The sequence below is a fragment of the Delphinapterus leucas genome, chromosome 20 (genome assembly GCF_059928025.1).
Source record: "Delphinapterus leucas isolate spDelLeu-1000000601 "Yukka" chromosome 20, BTC_Dleu_Yukka2, whole genome shotgun sequence".
Taxonomy (NCBI): Eukaryota; Metazoa; Chordata; class Mammalia; order Artiodactyla; family Monodontidae; genus Delphinapterus; species Delphinapterus leucas.
In genome coordinates this window covers 13,473,406-13,499,227 of record NC_143148.1, presented here as the reverse complement: position 1 = coordinate 13,499,227, position 25,822 = coordinate 13,473,406, and the positions used below count along the sequence as shown (strand labels likewise).

Below are 25,822 nucleotides of genomic sequence, written 5' to 3'. Positions count from 1 at the left end.
TTCGATGGAGTTCCACACTCATTTATAACAAAACCTTTGTGACCAACTAGAGATAAAAGGGAAGCATCAGCGTGATATAAGGACCCCACTGGAAACCTTCAAAACATCCAAGTTAATTAGAAAACTTCCCTGTAAAAAACAAAAACGAAATTTCAGCCAGTCTGCTGGATTAAAGATCAACATACAAAAATATCATTAAGACTCCTCTAATAATAGCAATGACCAATTAGAAAATATAATTCTTAGAAAAGATTCCCTTCTCTTATACAACAAAAAGTAAGGTGCATAGCCCAAATGCCAAGAAAAGATGTTCAAGTTCATTTTGGAGTAAATTATGAGACTTCATTAAAGGATGACAAAGATGACTCAACAAGGAGACAGATGCTATGTCACAGGGTAGTTGAGATGAATGAATTAGACCAGGCACAAAAGGACAAATATTGTAAGATTCCACTTTTATGAAGTGCCTGGAATAGGCAATTTTACAGAGACAGAAAGTAGGATAGAGGTTACCAGGGGCTGGGGGTGGGGAGGAAGAATGGGGAGTTATTGTTTAGTGGGTACAAAATATCTATTTGAGATGATAAAAAAGTTCTGGAATGGATAGTGGTGGTTGTACAACATGGTGAATGTACCTAATGCCACAGAATTGTAGGCTTAAAAATGGTTCATGCTATGTTTATTTTACCACAATAAAATAAAGAGTCTCAGGGAAACAACTCCTGAAGGAACCATGTAAAAACAATTTTTAATGAATTAGATATACGCAAATCCATATGGATACATGTAAGAAATGTGATGTTGAGTGAAAAGAGCCAGTTGCAAAAGATGAATATGAAACTGTGACATTCTCTGTGTTCATTAGAATTTGGGTTTGGCTGTGTAAAATAGACACTCGAAATCATAGTAACTTAAACAAGATATAAGTTTATTTTCAAATGGGACCTAATGAAACTTAAAAGCTTTTGCACAGCAAAGGAAACCATAAACAAGACAAAAAGACAACCCTCAGAATGGGAGAAAATATTTGCAAATGAAGCAACTGACAAAGGATTAATCTCCAAAATTTACAAGCAGCTCATGCAGTTCAATATCAAAAAAACAAACAACCCAATCCAAAAATGGGCGGAAGGCCTAAATAGACATTTCTCCAAAGAAGATATACAGATTGCCAACAGACACATGAAAGAATGCTCAACATCATTAATCATTAGAGAAATGCAAATCAAAACTACAATGAGGTATCATCTCACACAGGTCAGAATGGCCATCATCAAAAAATCTACAAACTATAAATGCTGCAGAGGGTGTGGAGAAAAGGGAACCCTCTTGCACTGTTGATGGGAATGTAAATTGATACAGCCACTATGGAGAACAGTATGGAGGTTCCTTAAAAAGCTAAAAATAGAGCTACCATACGACACAGCAATCCCACTACTGGGCATATACCCTGAGAAAACCATAATTCAAAGAGTCATGTACCACAATGTTCATTGCAGCTCTATTTATAATACAGGACATGGAAGCAACCTAAGTGTCCATCGACAGATGAATAGATAAAGAAGATGCGGCACATATATACAATGGAATATTACTCAGCCATAAAAAGAAATGAAATTGAGTTATTTGTAGTAAGGTGGATGGACCTAGAGACTGTCATACAGAGTGAAGTAAGTCAGAAAGAGAAAAACAAATACCGTATGCTGAAACATATATATGGAAACTAAGGGAAAAAAAAAAAGGTCATGAAGAACCTAGGGGCAAGACGGGAATAAAGACACAGACCTACTAGAGAATGGACTTGAGGACATGGGGAGGGGGAAGGGTAAGCTGTGACAAAGTGAGAGAGTGGCATGGACATACATACACTACCAAACGTAAAATAGATAGCTAGTGGGAAGCAGCCGCATAGCACAGGGAGATCAGCTCGGTGATTTGTGACCACCTAGAAGGGTGGGATAGGGAGGGTAGGAGGGAGGGAGATGCAAAAGGGAAGAGATATGGGAACATATGTATATGTATAACTGATTCACTTTGTTATAAAGCAGAAACTAACACACCATTGTAAAGCAATTATACTCAAGTAAAGATGTTTTAAAAAAAGATATAAGTTTATTTCTCTCTAAGAGAAAATTCAGGAGTAGGCTGTGCAGGTTGGGCATGGTGGCTCTAGGATCTAAGCTGCGTCTGGCTTCTCATTCTGCCAACATTAATTAGGATGCGGCTCTTGTCCTCATGGCCCACAGTGTAACTACAGCCATCACATCCACCTTCTGAGAAGCAGGAATGCTGAAGAAGGTGTAGAAAGGGCATGCTGCCCCCCACCCTAAAGTCATATCTTAGAAGTTGCGAACATCACTTTCCCTACATTCCACCAGCTGGGACTTAGTCACATGGCCTCACTTGGCTGCAAGGGAAGCTGGGAAATATAGTTTTTATTTTAGGAAGCCTTGTGATCAGAGATATCAAGGGCAGGATGGACATTGGAGGACATCAAGTAGTTAATCTTACATGGTCCATGACAGAGACTGCTAACTTCATCAGTTTCCTCATATCCATTTTCCCTTTCTTGCTTTTTTTTAAAAATTTTTTATTTATTTATTTTTGGCTGCATTGGGTCTTCGTTGCAGTGCGTGGGCTTTCTCTAGTTGCGGCGAGTGGGGGCTACTCTTCGTTGTGGTGCATGGGCTTCTCATTGCAGTGGCTTCTCTTGTTGCGGAGCACGGGCTGTAGGCACACAGGCTCAGTAGTTGTGGCTCGTGGCCCTAGAGCGCAGGCTCAGTAGTTGTGGCGCAGGGACTTAGTTGCTCCACGTCATGTGGGATCGTCCTGGACCAGGGCTCGAACCCGTGTCCCCTGCATTAGCAAGCGGATTCTTAATCACTGTGCCATCAGGGAAGCCCCACAATCCCCTTTTGATGATACTGGCAAAACACTGTCCTCAGTGGGTGTGTCCCATGCTGATACTGCAGGTGGGTGGGGCAGTTCAGGGTAGTTACATCAAAGGCAGCAGCAGGCTTCATCTGCTTTACATCAGGAGGCTGGAACTCCTTAGGGATCCTGCAGCAGTGAGGCTAGCCACGACCCCTGGACTGGGGTGAGGACAGCCAGATCCTGCCATTGCATGGTCCTCTCTCACCCTCATCATGACTAGAATGTCACAAACGTGGTGTCACTGTGACACTGTACCCACATCCACCACCTGCCTAATGCTTTTAACCCTGATTGATAATCTTTGACTCCATGATTTCCTTAGGGCTTGGGAAATGGGGTGCTAACACTTCCACGCTCTCAAATGGAGAATACCTTCTATAGGTGTTTTCTTCTGTACAATTTTCCCTCCTCAACTGGGACAAATCCTTACTGTGAACCAAGTAGTCACCAATGCAGAAACATTGTATGTATTTCTATTAAAAAGACATGAGAGGGCTTCCCTGGTTGTGCAGTGGTTGAGAGTCCGCCTGCCGATGCAGGGGACACGGGTTCATGCCCCGGTCTGGGAAGATCCCACATGCCTCGAAGCGGCTGGGCCCGTGAGCCACGGCCGCTGAGCCTGCGCATCCGGAGCCTGTGCTCCGCAACGGGAGAGGCCACAACAGTGACAGGCCCGCATACCGCAAAAAAAAAAAAAAAAAAAAAAAAAAAGACATGAGACACTATTGGCAAAATAATACCTTTATTACCTATGATTGGCAGATATATTTCTGATTTATTCTTTCCATGTTTGAAAAGAATTTCAAAATAACAAAATAATTTTATACACCATACAATTCAGGGTACGGCTGGACTCAGGGGACCACTTGATTGTTCACAGGGTGGGAAGAACCCTCTGTCTCCATACATTTTTTTGAGGTAGTTTGACTTTCAGCTCTGAGTCCTGATCCCAGTCTTGAAACGCCATGGGGTTAAGTTCACCACCCGTGGGGGCTGGAATTTTCTCCGCCATAGGGATGAGCTTCTAGGAGACAAGGGTAGAGGGCTCTGGAGCTGAAACAGAGAGCCTGGTGTGGGTGGAGGGTGAGAAGCCCTCTCACAATCCAGTGTTTCCCTGTGCTGATCACTGCGTATCCACTCAGTAAAACAGGGGCTGCCTTAGAGCAGGAGCAGCCAGTAAATCTGATGGAGGAACTTTCTTATAGTAGTTTCCAGAATCTGAAGACAGGGCCCAGTAGGAACTTTGACCAGATCCAGGAGATCCCAGGATGCCAGGGAGCTACAAGCCCTTGATTACTGAGATGGCCCAGCCAATGGGCCCAGCTCCCCGGAGGCACGGTCAGGTAGTTTTCAAGGACAGCCCTTGACTAGGACAGACAGACCTGCACGATAACACTGGAATTCGTCACAGAGATTCCATACTGCTCATTTCTGAACTCCAAGTCCCAGATGCAGCATTCAAAAGACACAAAGCGAACGCCCTTCTTGAGGCTGGAGAACACGTGGCTGACCTGTAGGAAGGAAAAGAGGTAAGCCTCATTGTGACATAGGTTTCCTCTCAGAAGCTGAGTTGGGGTCCTCAGGCAGGTGGTATTTTCCATAGATGGCTGTGACAATGTCTCCACAGGTACTTCTAGAATCATGCCACTCCTTATCCAAGGATAGAATCTAATTCCTGTTCCCTTGAATCTGGGCAGGTTTCCTTGTAACCAAGAGTGTGGTGGAAATGACGCTGAGTGACTTTTGCTAAGTGACTTCCAAGGCTGGGTCAGAAAGGCAATGCAGCTTCTGCTGGTTTCTCCAGAAGCCTCATGGTGGAGGCTTGAGCCACCAAGAAGCAGCTGACTGCCCTAAAGCTGCAATGCTGCGAGGAAGCCCGAACTAGACCAAGCAGAGAGATCCCATGGCCAAGCTCTGAGACTAAACCAAGAGATACTTGGCCGGCCACCAGCTGTATACACACTCACATCCTGCCCTGCCCTTCGGCCCCAGCCAGTGCCTGAAGGCCACTACATGAGAGACCAGGGCCAGAAGCACCCAGCAGAGCTCTACTCACAGAAACCACGAGAGGTGAGAAAATGACTGCCGACGCTATTAAGCCACTATATTTGAGGGCAATTTTTTACGCAGCCATAGCTTCTCATAAGCCCCACTGTCCTTTCCCACACCCCAGAGACTCACCCGAGGAGAGACGCTGTTTCTCCACTTCCAGATGGGAAAAGGCAACGGAGAGAAGTGATCCAGGATGGCCTGGTCGGCATCTAGAAGCTGGACAGTCAGCTGATATATACAGTCAGTTCCTTGTTGGTCATTCCGCCTGTGGGAGAAGGGAGACCTTGAAGGCTGGACTTGCCGTCCTATCTCTTTGGGGGTCTGCCTGCTTCACCTGAATGGCCTTCCCATGTACAAAATAGTTTTGTGATCCCCGGGACTGGCACCATTAGTGTCACTTAGGAGTTTGGCCCCTCTGCATACCCAGTGAATCCATCTGCACTAAACTCTCTCCCCAGCTGGTCCGCATGCACATTCATTTCAGAAGTAATGACCTAAAGCCGTGCTCTTCAGGGTACCTCCTCCCATATTATTTCTCATTCTATATTTCACTGGTGGCAAAAGATGTCATTTCCGATGTGTACAACGGTGATGTTTTAAGATACAATTTTCTTATCAGCCATTTACAAGGATCCAGAGGAATCTAGATAAATTGGTGATGGGATATCCAGCAATATTCAAAGACACAACATGCAATGTCCTTCAATGGTAAATGGATAGATTATGGTATATTCATGTAATGGAATATTATAAAGCCACGAAAGTAAACTAACTGCAGCTACATACAACTATGGATGAATTTACAAATGTGTTATTGATTGAAAGAAGCTAGATACAAACTATATGACTCAATATGTATTAAGTACCAAAATGGACAAGACTTATCTATGGTAACAGAATTCAGGATGGTGCTACCCTTGGGTTGAAAGTGATGGGGCATGGTGCATGAGGGATGCTGAGGGTGGGGTTTGCTGGCAACATTCTGTTCTTGATTTAGTGAATGTATTCACTTCGTAATAATTCACTGAGTTGCACAGCCAAGACATGTGCTTTTTTTTTTTTTTTTTTTTGCGGTACGCGGACCTCTCACTGTCGTGGCCTCTCCCGTTGTGGAGCACAGGCTCCGGACGCGCAGGCTCAGCGACCATGGCTCACGGGCCCTGCCGCTCCGCAGCATGTGGGATCTCCCTGCACCGGGGCACGAACCCGTGTCCCCTGCATCGGCAGGCGGACTCTCAACCACTGCGCCACCAGGGAAGCCCAATTTTTTTTTTTTTCCGTACGCGGGCCTCTCACTGTTGTGGCCTCTCCTGTTGCGGAGCACAGGCTCCGGACGCGCAGGCTCAGCGGCCATGGCTCACGGGCCCAGCCACTCCGCGGCATGTGGGATCTTCCCAAACCGGGGCACGAACCTGCGTCCCCTGCATCGGCAGGCGGACTCTCAACCACTGCACCACCAAGGAAGCCCGGGAAGCCCAATTTTTGATGTTAGAAATTAAAAATTTAAAAACAAGAGTAATAGGTGGTATAAATACACAAACAAGTAAGTATCTCCTTTTACAGAGATTTCACATCACTCCACTACTTGGACTTAGAGGTCCATTCAACTTCTCCCACAGAATTTTGTCCTAATGTAGTACTAATATATTTTAAAATTCTTCTGACTTACCTTTCATACTGTTTGTGCCAACCACACACACACACACACACACACACACACACATACACACACACAAAGAATATAATTAGAAATGTAAAATTTTTCCTGTGACCATAAAACTCTAAGCATTAACATTTTTTCTTTTGGATTAAATTATTTCCTACTAGTGATTCCCAGACATTGGTGCAGATTGGAATCATGTGGAATCTTGAAATGATACCTTATAGAAAAGCATTTAGACCTGTCCAAAGGTAAGGTCTTTGCTGTCCACTACTGGGAGGGAATCCCTGGACCCTTGGACTGTTGTGTCTGACAGGAGTATCTTTGCTCACCTGGGGCCCTTGAGTCACATTGAATAGCCTGCCAGTATGATTTGGCGGGGGCTGGCCACATCCACATAGATAGTCTATAATGGGAGCAAAGCACCGCAGGAAGACGAACAATGTGACTTAGGGTGCCTCACGCAATATCAGTTGACCTGGAGGCTGAGGTGAAACACAGGATAAAGCCCCTATAAACTCAGGTGAGCTTCCCTGGCTGGCAATATTCCATGGGTACTGTCACCCATGGAGGCCAGGACAGTCAGGTGTCCTGATCCCATGGGGAGAGGGCGATGGAAATCTGGTATCCCCTGGATGCTGCCTGGGATCTTCCCCTTGGCTAACTTTAATCTGTATATATTCCATGTAATAAACTAATTGGATAATAGTTTCCATTCAGTTCTGTCTGTCTTTCTAGTCAATTACTGAGCCTGAGGGTGATTTTGGGAATCCCCCAAACTGGCAGTTGGAAGGTGGTCTTGACATTGTGCCCTTTAACTTCCTAGTTGGCTCTAAACTTCTCACAGATGTTGATGCCTGGCTCTCTCAGCCTAGACAGTCTATTTCATTGGTATATCCCAGACATTGGGAGTTATAGATATTTTGGGTGATGTACGACAAAACTGGGGAGTCACTGATTATTACAATCAACTGGTACACCATTGCTCAAAGCCACACAACCATGCTACAATAGTTTGATAGAGGATTAAATTAAAAACAAAAGTTGATTGGAAATACGCCTCCTAAAGATATGGATTTGCAGAGGGAGGAATTTTACGGTGCCTTGATTGAAAGTGAATGTGGTAAGGCCAAAATTTTAAATGGTCACTTTTCCTGTCTCTCAAGTAGTCTTTACATCTGAGGACCACGCAATACAGTGAGGGGCTTTCAGTTTCTGTAAAACTGGGGGACTGTGAGATAGGAATTGGGAAAGGATAACTATATGATGCTCCCACTCTCGATGTGAACTGTAGTGAGTTGTTTTAGAACAAGGAACATAAAACTGTAGAGGACTTGGATTTTGCCTTGCTTAAAATCATCTGTGTCCTGTATCCCCTGGAAGGTGCTCATGGACCGCAGTTTCAAGACCATCACTACAGAGCACAAGAGTCAGACAAGTATGAGTCTAATGCCAGGCCCTGCCAAGTCTTAGCTGTGCCACCAGGGAAAAATCACCTCCCCATTCCGAACTTCCCAGTTTGAGGTTTCAAAAATAATTTTCCCACAGGATCAAGGACCATGAAGGGTACGAAAACACCTCAAACTTCAAAGCACTGGCTTTGTGTTTGACATATAACCCTATCTTATAAAGATAGGGAAACTGAGGCACACTGTGACTTGCCCAAGGCCACAAAGCTGGGAAGCCAGGGTTTGAACCTAAGAGGTTCTAGCTCCAGAATCTGACATTTAGCCAAGTCTCCTACCTTGTCTCCTCCTAAACCAAGGAGCATCTCATTCACAGACAAGACCGAATTGGGCCCAAGTCCTCTGTATAGGATCCAAACTGGCATCATCCCATTTGGGTCCTTTTGGGGGTTAGGGGATGGGTTCAGGGAATGTACTCTGCTAAGTACTAAAGCTATCATGGTGGTTAAGTCTCACTTCCCTACCTGCTTTATCCTAAGGGGCTGTTAGGAGGCCTAAATAAAGTCACCCAGGGACTTCCCTGGTGGCGCAGTGGTTAAGAATCCACCTGCCAATACAGGGGACATGGGTTCAATTCCTGGTCGGGGAAGATCCCACATGCCACGGAGCAACTAAGCCCGTGCGCCACAACTACTGAAGCCAGTGAGCCTAGACCCCATGCTCCGCAACAAGAGAAGCCAGCGAACCACACCGAAGAGTAACCCCTGCTCTCCACAACTAGAGAAATACCCATGCACAGCAACGAAGACCCAAAGCAGCCATAAATAAATAACTAAATAAATAAATAAAGGGCTGTTTTTATCATCACACTCACCAGTCAGAGACACAAATCTCAATCTTTCCACTGTCCAGAAGTTCCCGCCAGAAACCCTCCTTCTCCAGGTCCAACACTTGCTTCTTGTGATAACCCCTAGGAAAGAGGGAGAAAGGTCAGTGAGGACCAGGCAAGTCCTCAACAACCGCCCTTGGGGAAGAGGGACATTCACCTGCAGGCAGACAGGAAGCTGGTCAGCATATAGGCACTAGGTATGACCTCCAAGTTTTCCTCCTCCGCCGCCCAGCCGTCTTCACTGCTCAGCACCGTCCATTTCAGGAAACCTTCTGTTAAATGAAAACGGGTTTTCCCCAAGTTCTTTGCCATCCCACCCGCCCAGGGATAAGTCCCCTGGGGTTTCCCGTGGGGACCTGCACGTCCCGCTCCTCCCTTGGGATCCGGTTCCACCCCACCCACGGAGTCCAAGCGCCCCCCGCATCCGGCCCCTCCCACCGGCTCCCTTGAGGAGGACCCCTTTCCTGGGCTCCCCACCTAGGCCCCTGGGGTTCTGGAGAAGGTTGCGTCCTATGGGTCTGCGCTCGCAGAAGCGGCCCAGGACGCAGGGCCTGGGGTCGTCGGCGGCCGGCAGGCAGGTGCGGAGGACGGGTGACAGGGCGGCGTGGTCTCGGGACAGGATGCTCAGCCACAGGGCCTGGCAGTCCACCAGGTCGCGCCAGCGCCAGCACACCCGGCGGCAGCGCCCGAGCAGCACGTGAGGGGGCACGTGGCTCAGCACCATCTCGAGCAGCTCCGTGGGCAGCTGGCCCAGACCCAGCGGCTCCTCGGGTTCAGGATCCAGCGCGGAAACACCGACTAGCCAGTTCCTGGAAGCCGAGGCACCCATGGTCTCCTCACCAGCCTCGGCTGCCACTGTGGGAGAGCCAGTGTCAAAACGTCAGGGACCTGCAGCCATGACAGCCCCGCCCCTGCCAGCCACACCCCAAGACTGTCACCCCCCCAAAGCCCGTCAGCTGCCTCCCCAACCTCACCACCCCCAGCCCCATCCTCCAGTCCCCAGACTCCCAACCCGTCCTTGCCGGCGGACCACTGCGGCCCCCTGCAGCCAACCCCCTCTGTGGCCTCACTGACCCCTTGGGGTCCTACCCTGCATCTCGGCCAGTGGTCAGTGCTCCTGGAAGGCTGGCCTTCACCTTATTTCATGTGTCCCCATCTCTAAGTCTGTCCTTTTTATAGGCCTGCCCCTCCCTAATACCCAGCACCAACCACACCCCTGCCCCTCCCCCTGCCCCACCTTACCTGTCTCCCCAGTCTCTGCCTGCCCCTCCCTTCTCACTGTCGTGCCCCCTTCTCCCTTCACCTTGCACCAATTTACAAGCCAGCCCTTCCCACCCACCCCCACCCCGCCGTATTCTCTAGATACCCCCTCCATCGGACTGTATTTGGACTGAGGGGTTAATATGGAACCGAATGCCACACAGAAGACGTTGTCGGACATTTATCAATAGAAATGTTCTAGAGATTATATGAAGTTCCTAAAATTTGAAATATCCTGTCATGTGGTCAGTCATAATTCTAGTTATTATCTTAAAATTAGACTTGGTAGCAAAGGGACTTTCACTTTGTATGATGGTTATTTCAGAAATGACTCTCTTATTTATTTTTATTTATTTAATTTTGGCTGCGTTGGGTCTTCCATTGCTACGCGCAGGATTTCTCTAGCTGCCGCGAGTGGAGGCTACTCTTCGTTGCGGTGCGTGTGCTTCTCATTGTGGTGGCTTCTCTTGTGGAGCACGGCTCTACACGGGTGGGTTTCAGTAGTTGTGGAGCTCCGGCTTAGTTGCTCTGCGGTATGTGGGATCTTCCCGGACCAGGGATGGAACCCGTGTCCCCTGCATTGTCAGGCGGATTCTTAACAACTGCGCCACCAGGGAAGTCCCAGGAATGACTTTTATGGAAGGCTTCTGAGGAAGTGGTAATAGGGTCTCCTTTAACTGTCTCACCATCAGTTGAGTCTCTTCTAAACTCTCAGTGCAATTCTATAAGGCAACTAACTTCTTATGAAGTATTGTTGCTTTCTGCACCTAATACTACCCTGGTTTTCCTTTTTCTTTTCTTTTCTTTTTTTTTTTGGCTGCGCCGTGACAGACTTTTAGTTCCTGACCAGGGATCGAACCTGGGTGCCCGACAGTGAAAGCACCAAGTCCTAACCAGGGCATTCCCTGGGAATTCCCAGTATTACCCTGGTTTGATGTAATAACATTAATCTTGCAACTTTGCTTCCAGCATCACAGCAAGAAAAAAAAAATCATGATTGCATTTTGTTAACAGATTCTATTCTTGCTCCCAGGAATGACGTACAAGAAGTCCCTGTTGATAATGCTGATGTAATTAGATTTACAGATGGGTCGTATTTAAAGGATGAGCAGGGACATTACCGAGCTGGATATACAATAACGCCCACAGTGGACATAACTGAAAGCTCTTATTTACCAGAAACAAAGTCAGCACAACATGGCCAATTAATTGCCTTAGCTCTAGGATGTCAATTAGACCAGGTAACAAATACTTACGCTGACGGTTACTATGCTTTTGTAGTGGTACACAACTTTGGAATGCCATGAAAACAATTAGGTTTTTTAACAACTTCAGGGCAACCTATAAAAAAAATAGAAAACAGGATGCCGAGTTATTAATTGCTATATAACTGCCAAAGCAGTTAGCAATTATTAAAACACCAGGGCATTCCAAATCGGACACCATGGAAGCTAAAAGGAATCAGTTTGTTGATGCTGCAGCCAAACAGTTAGCTTTAAACATTCATCCTGTCCAGCCTTGAAAATGTCCACTCTTCTCCATTAACCCTGCTAATCCAGTAAAAGATTTCTTTCTACAGGTTCAAGAAATCACCACTAATGAAGAGAAACAGATACAGCAACAAAAAGGAGGTATTTTGATCCCACCACACAAATATGGTTTAGATATGACAAAACAAAACAAAACAAAACTTACAGTGTCTATTGAAGCCCAATTTGCCAATACTCCAGCATGTACATTCTTTACCCCATTGGGCATCTGAGAAAACGGTTTTATGGGGAAAACAATATTTTGGAAACTTTCACCCATGATGGTTCAAAGGAAACATATTACATTATTGGCAGGCCTTATTGACATACTTAAAAAAAATTGGGGGACTTCTCTGGTGGTTCAGTGGTAAAGAATCTGCCTTACAATGCAGGGAACACAGGTGTGATCCCTGGTTGGGGAACTAAGATCCCACATGCCGCAGGGCAGCTAAGCCCGTGTGCCACAACTATTGAGCTCACGCACCTCAACTAGAGCCCGCGAGCCGCAAAGTACAGAGCCCACACACCCAGGAGCCTGCGCACCACAACTAGAGAAGAGAAAACCTGCATGCCACAACTAGAGAGAAACCGCGCACTGCAAAAAAGAGCCCGCGTGCTGCAGCGAAAGATCCCACATGCCTCAATGAAGAGCCTGTGTGCCGCAACTAAAACCCAATGCAGCCAAAAATACATAAAAAATAATAAATAAAATAAATAAATAATAAATAAATCTTAAAAACAAAATTGGGATCTACTTTTACAAAGAGCTCCCAGGAGGTGGAAAAGATCATGGATTATAACCCAGGGATTTTGCTTATTGGAAAGGACATCAAATAAAAGATTTTTTGCAGCCACGATGGAAAGAAACTTTTCAGATATGATTAACTAATCCATGCACAGCCAAACTGAGAGACATTAATTCAAGGATTCACATCTCTCATTCTCCACCTGAATGGACTTTGATGGCTGTTTCTAGCACCTGACTTCAACTAAGACAGGCGTCACCAAGTTAGGAAGAGAAGATGACAACAGCAATAGCAAACAGCTGACCCAAGGGTCTGGGCCAGGCCTAAAAGACCCATCCTACCAGTTCAAATGTACTGTTACCAAAAGTCTGTCTTGAAATCAAAATTGAAGGTTATTTTTTTATTTCTAGCCATGTTTTTACCCCAAAACCCTTTAGTAATGCTATCACAAAGTATTACTACTGGGGACAATTTAACTGATCGTTGGATTTTTCATTAAATTCCTCGGTCAATAAGGCCAATAGAAGCCCCTCATAATTCTCATCATTGACTTTTCAGATGTTCCTATAACCTACAAAAATTTCCCCATCAGCATATAGCTCCAAGTTTACTACACTCAATTAATTTATACAATCCTGAAGTTTCTGGGATGAGACTGTGATGTTGCAAAAGCAAGTAGCTCTTGATTTTTAAAACTGCTTTGCGGGGGGAAGTGTGCTAGAATCCAGACAATGTTGTACTTTCATATCAGATGAGTCCTCTAATATAACCACCTAATGACTCTCATACAAAATGAAAATTTCTACATTGAAGAACCCACTTTCTAGTCTAAATGAAATCTTTGGTAAATGGTTCAGTTTGGGGCATTCATGGCTTAAATCTCCACTTCTGACTTTGTTACTGTTATTGATTCTGGCGATTGTGTTCTATATCATTTATAGAGTAATAATCTCTTGTACATCTCAATGTATATATATTCAAAACTCCAATGAAAATAATGATGTCTAAATGACTTGAAACTATTGATCATATCTATTGTTCTATATAAAAAGGCATGCACAATGCACATACAGGGTAACATTGGCATAAGTCCTATTGGAACGGACTGATAAAATTGACTATCAGTCCTTGTGAAGCATTCTACTAGCATAACCCCTAAAAGGAAAGGAAGAACTGGGCTGTTAAGACTGGCAGCAAAGGACATGATGGATCCAGGGCAGGTAAGCAACCACCATGGCATCAGAGGCCAAATATTTGATCACCTAATGCTTTCTATCGGGATATTAATGATCAAAAGGGGGAAAATGATGAAATAAAATCTATATTTTGAGGCAGGAAAAGAAAAAATTAGACATAAAATTGTCTCTGTGGTTTTTTAGGCCTCCTACCTCCCTAATGTGGGGTGTGTATCTGCAACCAGAGCTCCCCAAAGTGCCTGCTCAACCGAAAGATCAATTTTTTTTCTTCTGATGCTGGTAATGTAACTTTCTAAAAAATAGCGTTCTTTCCCAGCTCTGTAGGGGGTCATGGTGAGTAGCTGCTTGCTTTGTACATTCTTACCTGGACTAGGTACCCTTGGGGAACTTTATGTAAAATATAAGTATGTTACACTGATGTGTAATGCTTTGTCTAGAAAATGTGTACGACTGTGCCTTTGACTTCTAAAAGGCAGAAGAGTTCTCAGAGCTTTGTGAGAATCTGCTTCCCGGGTTATAATCCTCAGTTTGGCTTTTTTTGCATTTTCATCTACAGGTGCAATTAATTGGAGCTCTCTTACCTGTGGGAGTGACGACATGGTACTATCACATTGGAAAATTGTTTGGCAGCACCTACTAGAGCTGAATATATACCTACACCATGACATGTATTCATCTAAAACAATAAAACAGCCAGTTATTTTTCTAGGAAGACAAGGTTATTCAGAAGCAGTGAAGAATTGCAGTTTGGGATATGAAAATATGGTGAACCACATGCAAGTCCTCTAAAGCAAAGGAGAGGGAATTCTTTTATAGAGGAGGGGGCATGTTTGGAGGGACTGTTATAAACAAAAAGTCCATTGGAGGAAAGGAGATGTTCTAAGTATAGAGGCTTTTTCATTGGCTGAGTTGTGACAGTCTCTCATTGGCCGAGCTGTTGCCAGGCCAGGAGAAAATCTTTCTTCCTCCTGCTGGCTGTAGTAAAGTAGTGTCACTTCCTGCCAGAGATGCAAGGTAGATCTCTTCCTTATGGGATCTGACATGGAGGGGTACCTGTGTGACAGCTCTCCTTTCTGGCCTCCTGACTCCATTTTATTTTATTTTTATTTTTTAAATGTATTACTTACTTATTTTGGCTGCGCTGGGTCTTAGTTGCAGCACATGGGATCTTTAATGGTGACATGCGCGCTCTTAGCTGCAGCATGCATGTGGGATATAGTTCCCTGACCAGGGATCAAACTGGGCCCACTGCATTGGGAGCGCAGAGTCTTACCCACTGGACTGCCAGGGATGTCCTCCTGACTCCAATTTAACGAGGTTTCTCTTCGTTAATTTTCACATGAGCAGTTGTACTCCCAGTTATGAGAAATGTGTGCACATAAAGATAGATATTAGAGGACTTCCCTAGTGGCACAGTGGTTAAGAATCCACCTGCCAATGCAGGGGACACGGGTTTGATCCTTAGTTGGGGAAGATCGCACATGCCGCAGAGCAACTAAGCCCGTGTGCCACAACTACTGAGCCTGTGCTCTAGAGCCCTCAAGCCACAACTATTGAGCCTGTGTGCCACAACTACTGAAGCCCGTGCGCCTAGAGCCCGTGCTCCGCAACAAGAGAAGCCACTGCAATGAGAAGCCCGAGCACCGCAATGAAGAGTAGACCCCGCTCGCCACAACTAGAGAAAGCCTGCCAAAGCAAGACCTAAAGCAGCCAAAAATAAATAAATTTAAAAAAAAAAGATAGGTACTAGAATGTTCACTGCAGCTTTATTGATCAGAGACTCAAACCAGAAACGAACCAATGTCCACCCAGGGCAGATGAATAAATCAAGAGTATTCAGCAAAGAGAAGAAACAAGCTACAGCCACTTGCAAAAACATGGATGGACTTTAGAAGCCTAAGGTTAAGGGAAATAAACCAATGCAAAGGAGCAAGTGCCATGTGATTCTGTTTAATATACCTCAGGAAAGATGCCATCAGTGACGCTAAAAGTCAGGACAGCAGTTACCCTGAAGGCGCAAGAGGCCGTGTCTGATTTCTCAGTCAGTGGCTGTTTATAGATGGGCTCGGGTTACACTTTTCTGTGTGCACATTATACTTCAATAAAAACGTAAAACACGAACATAAAAAAGTGAGCTTGTTTCAAAGTTAAAAAAATTTAAATTCCATAAATGATCCAGCAATCCCACTTCTGGATAAATACCCAAAAGAATTGAAAGCAGAGTCTTGAAGAGATATTTTTACACCCATATTCACATAAATATTCACAACAGCCATAGGTGGAAGTAACCCACGTGTCCCTTAACAGATAACTGAATAAATAGAATGTGGTGTTTAGACACAGTGGAATATTATTCAGCCTCAGAAAGGAAAGAAATTCTGATACATGCTGCAACATGGACTTTGAGGACATTATGCTAAGAGAAATAAGCCAGGCACAAAAAGACCAAAATTGTATGATTCCACCTATAGGAGGTTCCTAGAATAGGGGAATTCATTGAGACCAGGTAGAATGGTGGTTGCTGGGGGTTGAGGTGGAGGGAATGCAGAGTTATTGATTAATGGGTCCAGAGTTTCCACTGTACAAGGTGAAAAGAGTTCTGGAGATGGGTTACACAACAATGTGAATGTACTTAACATTATTAAACTCAAAAATGGTTAAGGTGGTTAAATTTGACATTTTACAATTTAAGAATATTTTTTATTAAAATTTTTTAAAAATTTGATTTACAAAATCTTAAGGTGGCTCAGAATAAATCCAGCAAAAGATATGCAATATTTTATGAAAAAATTTATAAAACTTTATTGAAGAGCATTAAAGAAGAGTTAAGTACTGACACACAAGAGGACAAGAGCTCCAGGTAACAATATGGACTAATCCAAAAGCACATCCTCAGGGCAAACATGAAGCTGTGGGTTGGTGACTACAATATATCATTTCCATAAAACTTAAGAACACATTAAAAAAATGCTATATAATAATTGTGGGACATATGGAGAAAAAGGTGGACGTAAGCCAAAGCGTATGCCTTCCCAGGACGGTGGCTGAGGGTGGGGAGTGGCATTGGAGGGAGGGGGCAGATATGGAGTGTTTGGTTTGGCCCAGCTAAGGTTTGAGACCTGGCAGTCTCGGCTTCAGAACTGATGCCAACGGTTCCTCTAGGCTCCATGCCAAGTTCAGGGACTGCTGGTGGAGAAGGACCTGGGGCTCAGGGCACCTGCCTCCACCTGCCCCCGAGAGCCAGCTCCTGGCTGAGACTGGTTCCCTCCCGTCACTGCCCTGCTCAGATGCCCCGCACAGCAGGTTAGAGGCAGACTCAGGAGCCTCCTCCCTGTGGACCGGGGTCCAGCTGTGTGACTTTCGGCAGGCTGCTGCCCTCCCCAAGCTTTTTTTCTCATTTTGTAAACTGGGATGGTAGCAAGGCCTACATCAAGGGGGAATTGAGAAGAGTTGATGAAATAGTGCTCCTAAGATGAGCAGCAAAGTGCCTGGGATGGGAGAGGGCACTGTTATTACTGATGCTATTATCACTATGTTCCCTGGGTGAAAGGGTCAAGAAAGGTTGGCCGTCATCCAAGGCGAATCCTCATAGCCCTTGACCTCCCCATCCCATGCAGAGACATCAGAAGTCTACTTCTCTAGGGAAATGGCAACCGCATCTCCACTAACACCAACCTCTCCAAGGGGTGGCGCAGTCCTGGCATTCAGACCCCTCTGAGCTGGGCAAGTCACTTGCCTTCTATCAGAAGCTCAGTTTCTTCCTGAATTTTCTGTGGGCAGTCACATTTGTTCCAGAGGTGGACAACAATTTCCTGACATGGCCCATAACTGTCACCACTCTGCAGCCCCATGCAGAAGAATCTAGACCCTCGACTGGACCCAGGAGATCCCAGGATGCCAGGGAGCTACAAGCCATTGATTATTGAGATGGCCCAGACAATGGGCCCAGCTCCTGGAAGGCACGGTCAGGTAGTTTTGCAAGGACAGTCCACGACTAGGACAGACGGACCTGCACAATCACACTGGAGTTGGGCAGATAGACTCCATAATGTTCAGAAAAGAACTCCATGTCCTGGACCCAGTGTTCACAAGACACAAAGCGGACGCCCTTCTTGAAGTTGGAGAACACATGGTTGACCTGTAGGAAGGAAAAGAGGTAAGTCTCATTGTGCCTTCAAACACTGAGTTGGGGGCCTTCTGACAGGTGGTATTTTCCATAGATGGCTGCGACAATGTCTCCACAGGTACTTCTAGTTCCACATGTACTTCTAGAATCATGACACTCCTCTTCCAGGGGTGGAGTCTACTTCCCATCCCCTTGAGTCTGGAGGGGTCTCCTTGTAACCAAGAGTGTGGTGGAAGTGATGCTGAGTGACTTTTGCTAAGTGACTTCCAAGGCTGGGTCAGAAAGGCAATGCAGCTTCTGTTGGTTTCTCCAGAAGCCTCATGGTGGAACCCTGAGCCACCAAGAAGCAGTCTGACTGCCCTGAAGCCACCATGCTGTGAGGAAGCCCAAACTAGACCAAGCAGAGAGATCCCAAGGCCAAGCTCTGAGACTAAACCAAGAGCTGCTTGGCCAGCCACCAGCTGCTTTATACACACTCACACCCCGCCCTGCCCTTCAGCTCCAGCCAGTGTCTGATGCAACCACATGAGAGACCAGGGCCAGAAACTCCCAGCAGAGCCCTACTCGTAGAAACCATGAGAGGTGAGAAAATGACTGCTGTTCATATCAAGCCACTAAATTTTGGGGCAATTTTTTATGCAACAATAGCTCATCATAGGCTCCACCATCCTTTCCCCTCACCCCTCTCAGAGACTCACCTCAAAGGAGATGCTATTTCTCCACTGCCGAACGGGCATAGGTACAGAAGAGAAATGATCCAGGACGGACTAGTTGGCATCTAGAAGTTGGATAATTAGATGATATATATTGTCAGTGCCTTGTCGGCCGGTCCACCTATGGGAGAAGACAGAGCTTGAAGGCTGGACTTGTCACTCCAACTCTTTGGATGTCTGCCTGCTTCACCTGAATGGCCTGTGCATGTATGCAAATCTAAAATGTGGTCCCCAGGACAAGCACCATCAGTGTCACTTGGCAGCTTGGACCTGCGTATACGCAATGAATCCATCTGCACTAAACACAAGCTCCCCAGCTTGTCTGCATGCACATTTATTTCAGAAATAATGACCTAGAGCCGTGCACTTCAAGGTACGTCCTCCCATAGGCTTGTCCAAATGTATGGTCTTTGCTTTCTGCTTCTGGGATGTAATCCCTGGACCCTTGGGATGTTATGTGTGACAGGACTAACCTTGTTTGCCTGGGGACCTTGGGTCATAGTGGACAGCCTGCCAATGTGATTTGGTGGGAGCTGGCCACGTCCACACAGATAGTCTATAATGGGGGCTAGCCACTCCAGGAAGACAATGTGACTTAGGATGCCTCACGCAATCAGTTGACCTGGAGGCTGAGGTGAAACATATAACAAAGCCCCTATAAACTCAGGTGAGCTTCCCTGGCTGGCAATATTCCATGCGTACTGTCACCCATGGAGGCCAGCAGAGTCAGGTGTCCTGACTCCACAGGGAGAGAGAGGGCAATGGAAGTCTGGTGTTGGATACTTCCCCTGGGTGCTGCCCTGTTATCTTCCCCTTGGCTAATTTTAATCTGTACCTTTTCCCTGTAATAAACTAATTGTATAAGAGTTTTCATTCAGTTCTATGTCTTCCTAGCCAATTACTGAGCCTAAGGGTGGCTTTGGGAATGCCCCTATCTGGCAGTTGGAAGGTGGTCTTGACATTGTGGTGGTCATTAACTTTGTAGTTGGCTCTAAACTTCTCACAGATGTTGATGCCTGGCGCTCTCATTTTAGATACTCCTATCTAATTGGTATGGAGTGCGATCCAGGCATTGGGAGTTTTAAATATTTCTGGGTGATGTACGACAAAACTGGGGAGTCAATGATTATTACAATCAACTGGTACACCATTGCTCAAAGCCACACAAACATGCTACAATAGTTTGATAAAGGATTAAGTTAAAAACAAGTTGATTGTAAATACATCTTCTAATGAGATGGATTTGCAGAGGTGGCAGTTTATGGTGCCTCGATGGAAAGTAAATTTGGGAGACTTCCCTGGCGGTCCAGTGGTTAGGACTCCATGCTTCCACTGCAGCGGGCACGGGTTCCATACCTGGTCAAGGAGCTAGGATGTTTATGTTTTGACGTGGAGTGGCCAAAAAATTAAAAAAAAAAAAAATAAGGACTTCCCTGGTGGTCCAGTGGTCAAGACGCTACACTCCCAATGCAGGGGGCCCGGGTTTAATCCCTGGTCAGGGAACTAGACCCTGGATGCCACAACTAAAGATCCTGCACGCAGCAACGAAGATTCCGTGTGCGGCAACTAAGACCTGGCACAGCCAAATAAATAAATATTTAATAAATAAGTAAATAAACAAGCACCTCACCCAAATTCCTCACCCCTCATTATCAGGTTGGGCAGAGAATGTACCATTAGAAAAAAAAAAAGTTAATTTGGTAAGGTCAAACTTTCAAATGGTCAGTTTGCCTGTCTCTCAAGTAGTCTTTCCCTCTGGGAACCACACAACACAGTGAGGGGCTTTGTTTTTCTGTAAAACTGGAGCATTATGAGATAGCAATTGGGAAGAGTAACCAGAGATACTTCCACCATAGATGTGACCTGTAACTGATTAATTTGAGAACAGGGAACATAAAAGACTAGAGAATTTAAAATTATCCGGGTCAGGTATCCCTTGGAAAGTCTTCATGGACCCCAGTTTCAAGACCATCACTACAGAGCACAAGCTCTGGAGTCTGACAAGTATGAGTGTCATGCCAGGTCCTGCCAAGCCCTAGCTGTGCCACCAGGGGAAGTCACCTCCCCTTTCTGAACTTTGCAATTTGATGTTTCAAAACACTTTCCCACAGGATCAAGGATCATGAAGGGTGCTGAAACAGCTCACACTTCAGAGCACTGGCTAGGTACCTGACATATAACCCAATCTTACAAAGATAGGGAAACTAAGGCACACTGTGACTTGCCCAAGGCCTCAAAGCTGGGAAGCCAGGGTTTGAACTTGGGAGGTTCTGGCTCCAGAATCTGACCTCTTAGCCAAACTCTCCTAACTTGCCTCCTCCTAAACCAAGAGGCATCTCATTTACAGAGTTGGACCCAAGTCCTCTGTATAGGATCCAACTTGGCATCTTCCAATCCAGTTCCCTTTGCAGGTTAGGAGAGGGTTCAGGGCGTGCACTCTGCTGGGTACTAAAGCTCTGATGGTGGTGAAGTCATTTCCCTACCTGCTTTATCCTAAGGGGTTGTTAGGAGGCCTAAATGAGGTCACCCATGCCAACATCAGCGCTCAGCAAAAGGGCTGTTTTATCATCACACTCACCAGTCAGAGACACAAATCTCGATCTTTCCACTATCCAGGAGTTCTGGCCAAAATCTCTCCTTCTCCAGGTCCAACACTTGCTTCTTTTTCTGACACCACCTAGAAAAGAGGGAGAAAGGTCAAGAGAACAGGCAAGTACTCACCACAACCCTGGCCCTTGTGGAAGAGCGACATTCACCTGTAGGCAGACTGGAAGCAGATCTGCAAAGGGGCCCTAGGCATGGCCTCCACGTTTTCCTCCATAGCCAGGGCACCACAACTGTGCACAACCATCAATTTCTGGAGGACTTCTGTTAAATAAAAAAGCTTTGTGACCAAGTTCCTCGCCAGCCCGCCAGCCCACGGAGAGAACCCATGTGTTTCCCATGAGGCCACACCACTCCAGACCCACCCACCGGCTCCCATGAGGACCCCTTTCCTGGGCTCCCCACCTTCGCCCCTGGGGTTCTGGAGGAGGTTGCGTCCTATGGGTCGGCGCTCGCAGAAGCGGCCCAGGACGCAGGGCCTGGGGTCGTCGGCGGCCGGCAGGCAGGTGCTGACGATGGGCCACAGGGCAGCGTGTTTCCGGGCCAAGATGCTCAGCCACAGGGCCTGGCAGTCCACCAGGTCGCGCCAGCGCCAGCACACCCGGCGGCAGCGCCCGAGCAGCACGTGAGGGGGCACGTGGCTCAGCACCATCTCGAGCAGCTCCGTGGGCAGCTGGCCCAGACCCAGCGGCTCCTCGGTTTCGGGCTCCCCAGCGGGGACTCGGGCGGGCAGGCCCCCAGAAGTCGAGTTGTCCATGGTCTTCTCACCAAGCCCAGCTGCAACGCAGGAGAGCCAGTGTCATACTTCAGGGTGTCAGGGACCTGCAGCCTCTACCAGCCCCGCCCCTGCCAGCCACACTCCAAGACTGTCACCCCCTAAGCCCCCTCAGCTTCCTCCCCAACCTCACCACCCCCAGCCCCATCCTCAAGGCCCCAAACTCCCAACCCGTCCTTGCCAGCAGGCGATTTAAGCCCCTCTCTACCATTTGCATCACAGCCCCCGGCAGCCAACCTCCTCTGCGACCTTGCAGACGCCCGAGTCCTACCCTGCATCTCAGCCAGAGCTCCTCACAGGCAAGCCTTCATGGAGCTTCATGGGCCCCCATCTCTACCTCTGCCCTTTTTATTTGCCCGCCCCTCCCTTCTTAATACCCAACACCACTGCCAGCCACCTCCCCTGCCCCATGCTCTTTCTGACTCCACAGTCTCTGCCCACCCCTCCTTTCTTACTGTCTGTCATGCCCCCTCCTCCCTCTGCCTTGCCCCGACTTACTAGCCAGCCCCTCCTGTCCCCACCTCCTGTATTCTCCAGACACCCGCCTCCCTCAGGCCGTATTTGGACTGAGGTGGAACTGCCCAACCAAATCTCCCAGAGTAGGGGCTGCCAGGATTCAGAGTCTGTCGCTCTTCGTCCGGACCAGTGGCCCCTTGGAGTGTCCCTAACCAGGCTGTAAGGCCCTTGGTGCTGAACAACTGCTGCTATTTGGGTCAGACACCTGGGCAGGAGGCTTTGTATTCATTAGGTCGTATAAAATTCTCATCACCTTTAAGGATCCAGCATCACTAGCTTGGAGACCATTGCACAGGAGAAAACAGGCTCCAGCAGGAGCCAAATGCATTTCTATCTGACTCCCTAAAAGAGTGCTGTAGCCAGTAATAACCCCAGCCAAACTTCATGGAGCCTCTTACTACCAGTCAGGGTAGCAACCCCCTGAGATACGTATGGCTATGTCCCCACTTCCCAGGTGAGAAAACTGAGGCCAAGTGACCTGCCCAAATCAAACAGCTAGTAGGTGACAGAGCTCGGATTTGAACCTAGCCTGGGTAGCTCTAGAATTCTTGCTTTTAACCTCTATACCAACTCTGTCCAAGAAAAATAAAAGGGGAGCTACACACAATTTCCAATATCAGCTAGTAAAACCATCATTGATTTTTGCCCACGTGGAACTTACTTTCTAAGGGAGAGAGACATGGTGAACAGGAGACAGATTAAGCAAATTAGATACTGTTAGGAAATCATTAAAAATAAAATCTCCTGCCAACCCCCAACATCCTCTTCAAAAATGCAGAGAAGATGCAAACAGTTTTTCTATGGAGTAAGTATTAAATCAGACTGTAATTCACATGGGCCATGATGAGCAGTAGACGTGACATGGAAATTGTGTAGTGTGTTAGAAGGTGATCAGTGCTCTGGGAAACAGAGCAGGCAAGGGGAAAAGGGCCATAAGTAGTCTGGGTGGGGAGATCCTGAATTCTGAGAGATGGATTGACTATTACATGGCCCAAATTTCTTTTCGATACATACACTGTCAGTACAATTTTTACCGTTGAGGTTTTCCAACATATCCCAAAGTGGAATAGTGTAAGGAGCTCCAGCAGTTAACTGCTGACCAATCTGGTTTCATCTCTACTCCCACCCACTTGCTCCCCCAGGCAATTTAAAGCAAATCTTAGAAACCACACCCTTCTGCCCATAGCAATACATTATTTTAATGTAATTTGTAAACTGGGGGAATCCGTTTGATAATGAGATTATGAAAATTGATTATGACTCAATCAGGATTTCAAAAAGTGGTTAAAATAAAAAAGTTTGAAAACTTCAAGTAAGATAAAAGAGCAGAGACTGACAAGTCAGTTTCCATTCTTCAATTTCCTCCTCAGACACAATCTCCATTAATTCCTGGAGTTACACCCCATGGTGTACTCCAGTTAAAAAGAAAAATAGGGACTTCCAGGGTGGCGCAATGATTAAGAATCCGCCTGCCAGTGCACAGGACATGGGTTCGAGCCCTGATCCAGGAAGAACCCACATGCCGCAGAGCAACTAAGTCCATGTGCCACAACTACTGACCCTGCGCTCTAGAGCCCCCGAGCCATAACTATTGAGCCCGTGTGCCACAACTGCTGAAGCCCGCGCTCCTAGAGCCCGTGCTCCACAACAAGAGAAGGCACTGCAATGAGAAGCCCGCACACCACAACAAAGAGTAGCCCCTGCTCGCCGCAACTAGAGAAAGCCCACACACAGCAACGAAGACCCAACACGGCCAAAAATAAATAAATAAATAAATTTTTAAAAAATAAAAGAAAAATATAATTCTGTTCCAAGGGCTTACTGCCTAGAAGAAAAGGATTAGAGAATAATGGCTCCCGGGAGATGAGGGTGTACAAGGCACCCCAGGGACCTTTTGGGGAAGTTGTGGGTGCATTTTGGTGTCACAGTAATGAGAGTGTTATTGGGAAGCTGTGTACAGGACAGTACCACCCAGGGGAGAACTATCGTGGATTCCTCCTCCTAGCCAATGTCCTGTGTGTTTTATGTAGGAGGAAATCCTGTTAATCTGAGCCTAGAACCCAAATTAGTTGGCCTGTAAATGTAAAGAGTGTTAATAGACACTGAATGGTCCAAGAACGCAACTTCTGAGTCAATTGGAAGAGTTTCCTCGGCTTTGTTGGCACTTTACTAGTTGTTACGATTCAGTTCAGGAAACTGCAAAATCTCTTCATCTAGGCAGTGCCAGCTGTGGGTTTTATGGAGCTTTAGGGATCCACAGAGAGTTCTGGGGATTTTTCAGATACACTGGGGAAGTTTTAAAATCCAACTCTGAATCAGATCTGCATTTGTAACAAATTCCCAAGGGATGTTGATGGCTGCCCTCCACGGACCACACACTAGCTGGATCTTATTGGGAGCAAGCTCGAGTATCACTTGCATATTGAAATATGTATTCTTTTTTTTTTTTTTTTTTTTTGCGGTACGCGGACCTCTCACTGTTGTGGCCTCTCCCGTTGCGGAGCACAGGCTCCGGACACACAGGCTCAGCGGCCATGGCTCACGGGCGCAGCCACTCCACGGCATGTGGGATCTTCCCGGACCGGGGCACGAACCTGTGTCCCCTGCATGGGCAGGCGGACTCTCAACCACTGCGCCACCAGGGAAGCCCGAAATATGTATTCTTTTACTTATAAATTTCTCTCCTTTTATTTCACCTTTACACTATACATATATATTTGGGAACTTTTATTAACATTTAAAGATTTCTCTGTGGAGATAGGTTTCATCAAGTATTTCATTTCAAGGTGGTAAAGGCTGAATGAGAAATTCTTCGCCATAAATGGAGGAAGGTTGTGGTTGGCTCTGACCGAGTGAAGCAACAAGGATGGGCAGGAAAGTGCTGAGTGGGGATGTAGGTGCCTCTCTCTGCTGGAGGAGGAGTGGTTAGGAAGTTGGGGGAAAACCTGCCAGCCTGGTTTGCAGAAGTAGAAAATTCCTGAACCTCAGAGCACTGGAGGCAGGTTGCACGAATATCCCAAGGATATCAGAAGTTCCACCAACTTTGCTTCCCTGCCCCTGGTTCTCCTATCCTGTTAACAGGAGTGGAGTAGCAAGCCTAGGGGTATTTTGATTCCAGGAAAAGAACTGGACTGGGGATGGGCCTTTTGTGTGGATGGAGGGTCTGAGGGATCTTAGGAGGAAGGAGGTAAGTAGTTAAGAAAATCTCTTTCAGAACGGTGGGAGGGATTTGAAGACAGCCCAGCTCCCTAGCTTAGGGTTGAGTGCGTCCAGCCCTGGGTGTCAGGTTCAAGTTCCTTCCTCAAGGTGATTCAGCCCCTGAAGGCTCTTCTCTCCTGGATTAGGGAGGATGTGGGTGGGGAGATGGGATTTCAGGTAAAACCTTCTCAGCTCCCCACCCAACCCAACCTCTAGGG

The 25,822-nt window shown here is 46.6% G+C and overlaps 2 protein-coding genes across 2 annotated transcripts; both read right to left on the bottom strand.

Moving 5' to 3' along the window:
* Nucleotides 1–4,227: 4,227 nt before the first annotated feature.
* LOC111180539 (F-box only protein 27-like) lies at nt 4,228–9,776 on the bottom strand. The gene is made up of 5 exons (XM_089902876.1): nt 9,419–9,776; nt 9,099–9,213; nt 8,927–9,022; nt 5,116–5,251; nt 4,228–4,445 (listed from the first exon to the last, which is right to left on the bottom strand). The coding sequence occupies exons 1-5, from the start codon at nt 9,768–9,770 to the stop codon at nt 4,302–4,304; spliced, it is 843 nt and encodes a 280-aa protein (XP_089759002.1). The 5' UTR covers nt 9,771–9,776; the 3' UTR covers nt 4,228–4,301.
* Nucleotides 9,777–17,512: 7,736 nt separating this feature from the next.
* Nucleotides 17,513–22,738, bottom strand: LOC111180538 (F-box only protein 27-like). Its single transcript, XM_089903497.1, has 3 exons — nt 21,268–22,738; nt 21,090–21,206; nt 17,513–17,844 (listed from the first exon to the last, which is right to left on the bottom strand). Exons 1-3 carry the CDS (start codon nt 21,870–21,872, stop codon nt 17,667–17,669), a joined length of 900 nt encoding a protein of 299 aa, XP_089759623.1. The 5' UTR covers nt 21,873–22,738; the 3' UTR covers nt 17,513–17,666.
* Nucleotides 22,739–25,822: the final 3,084 nt, after the last annotated feature.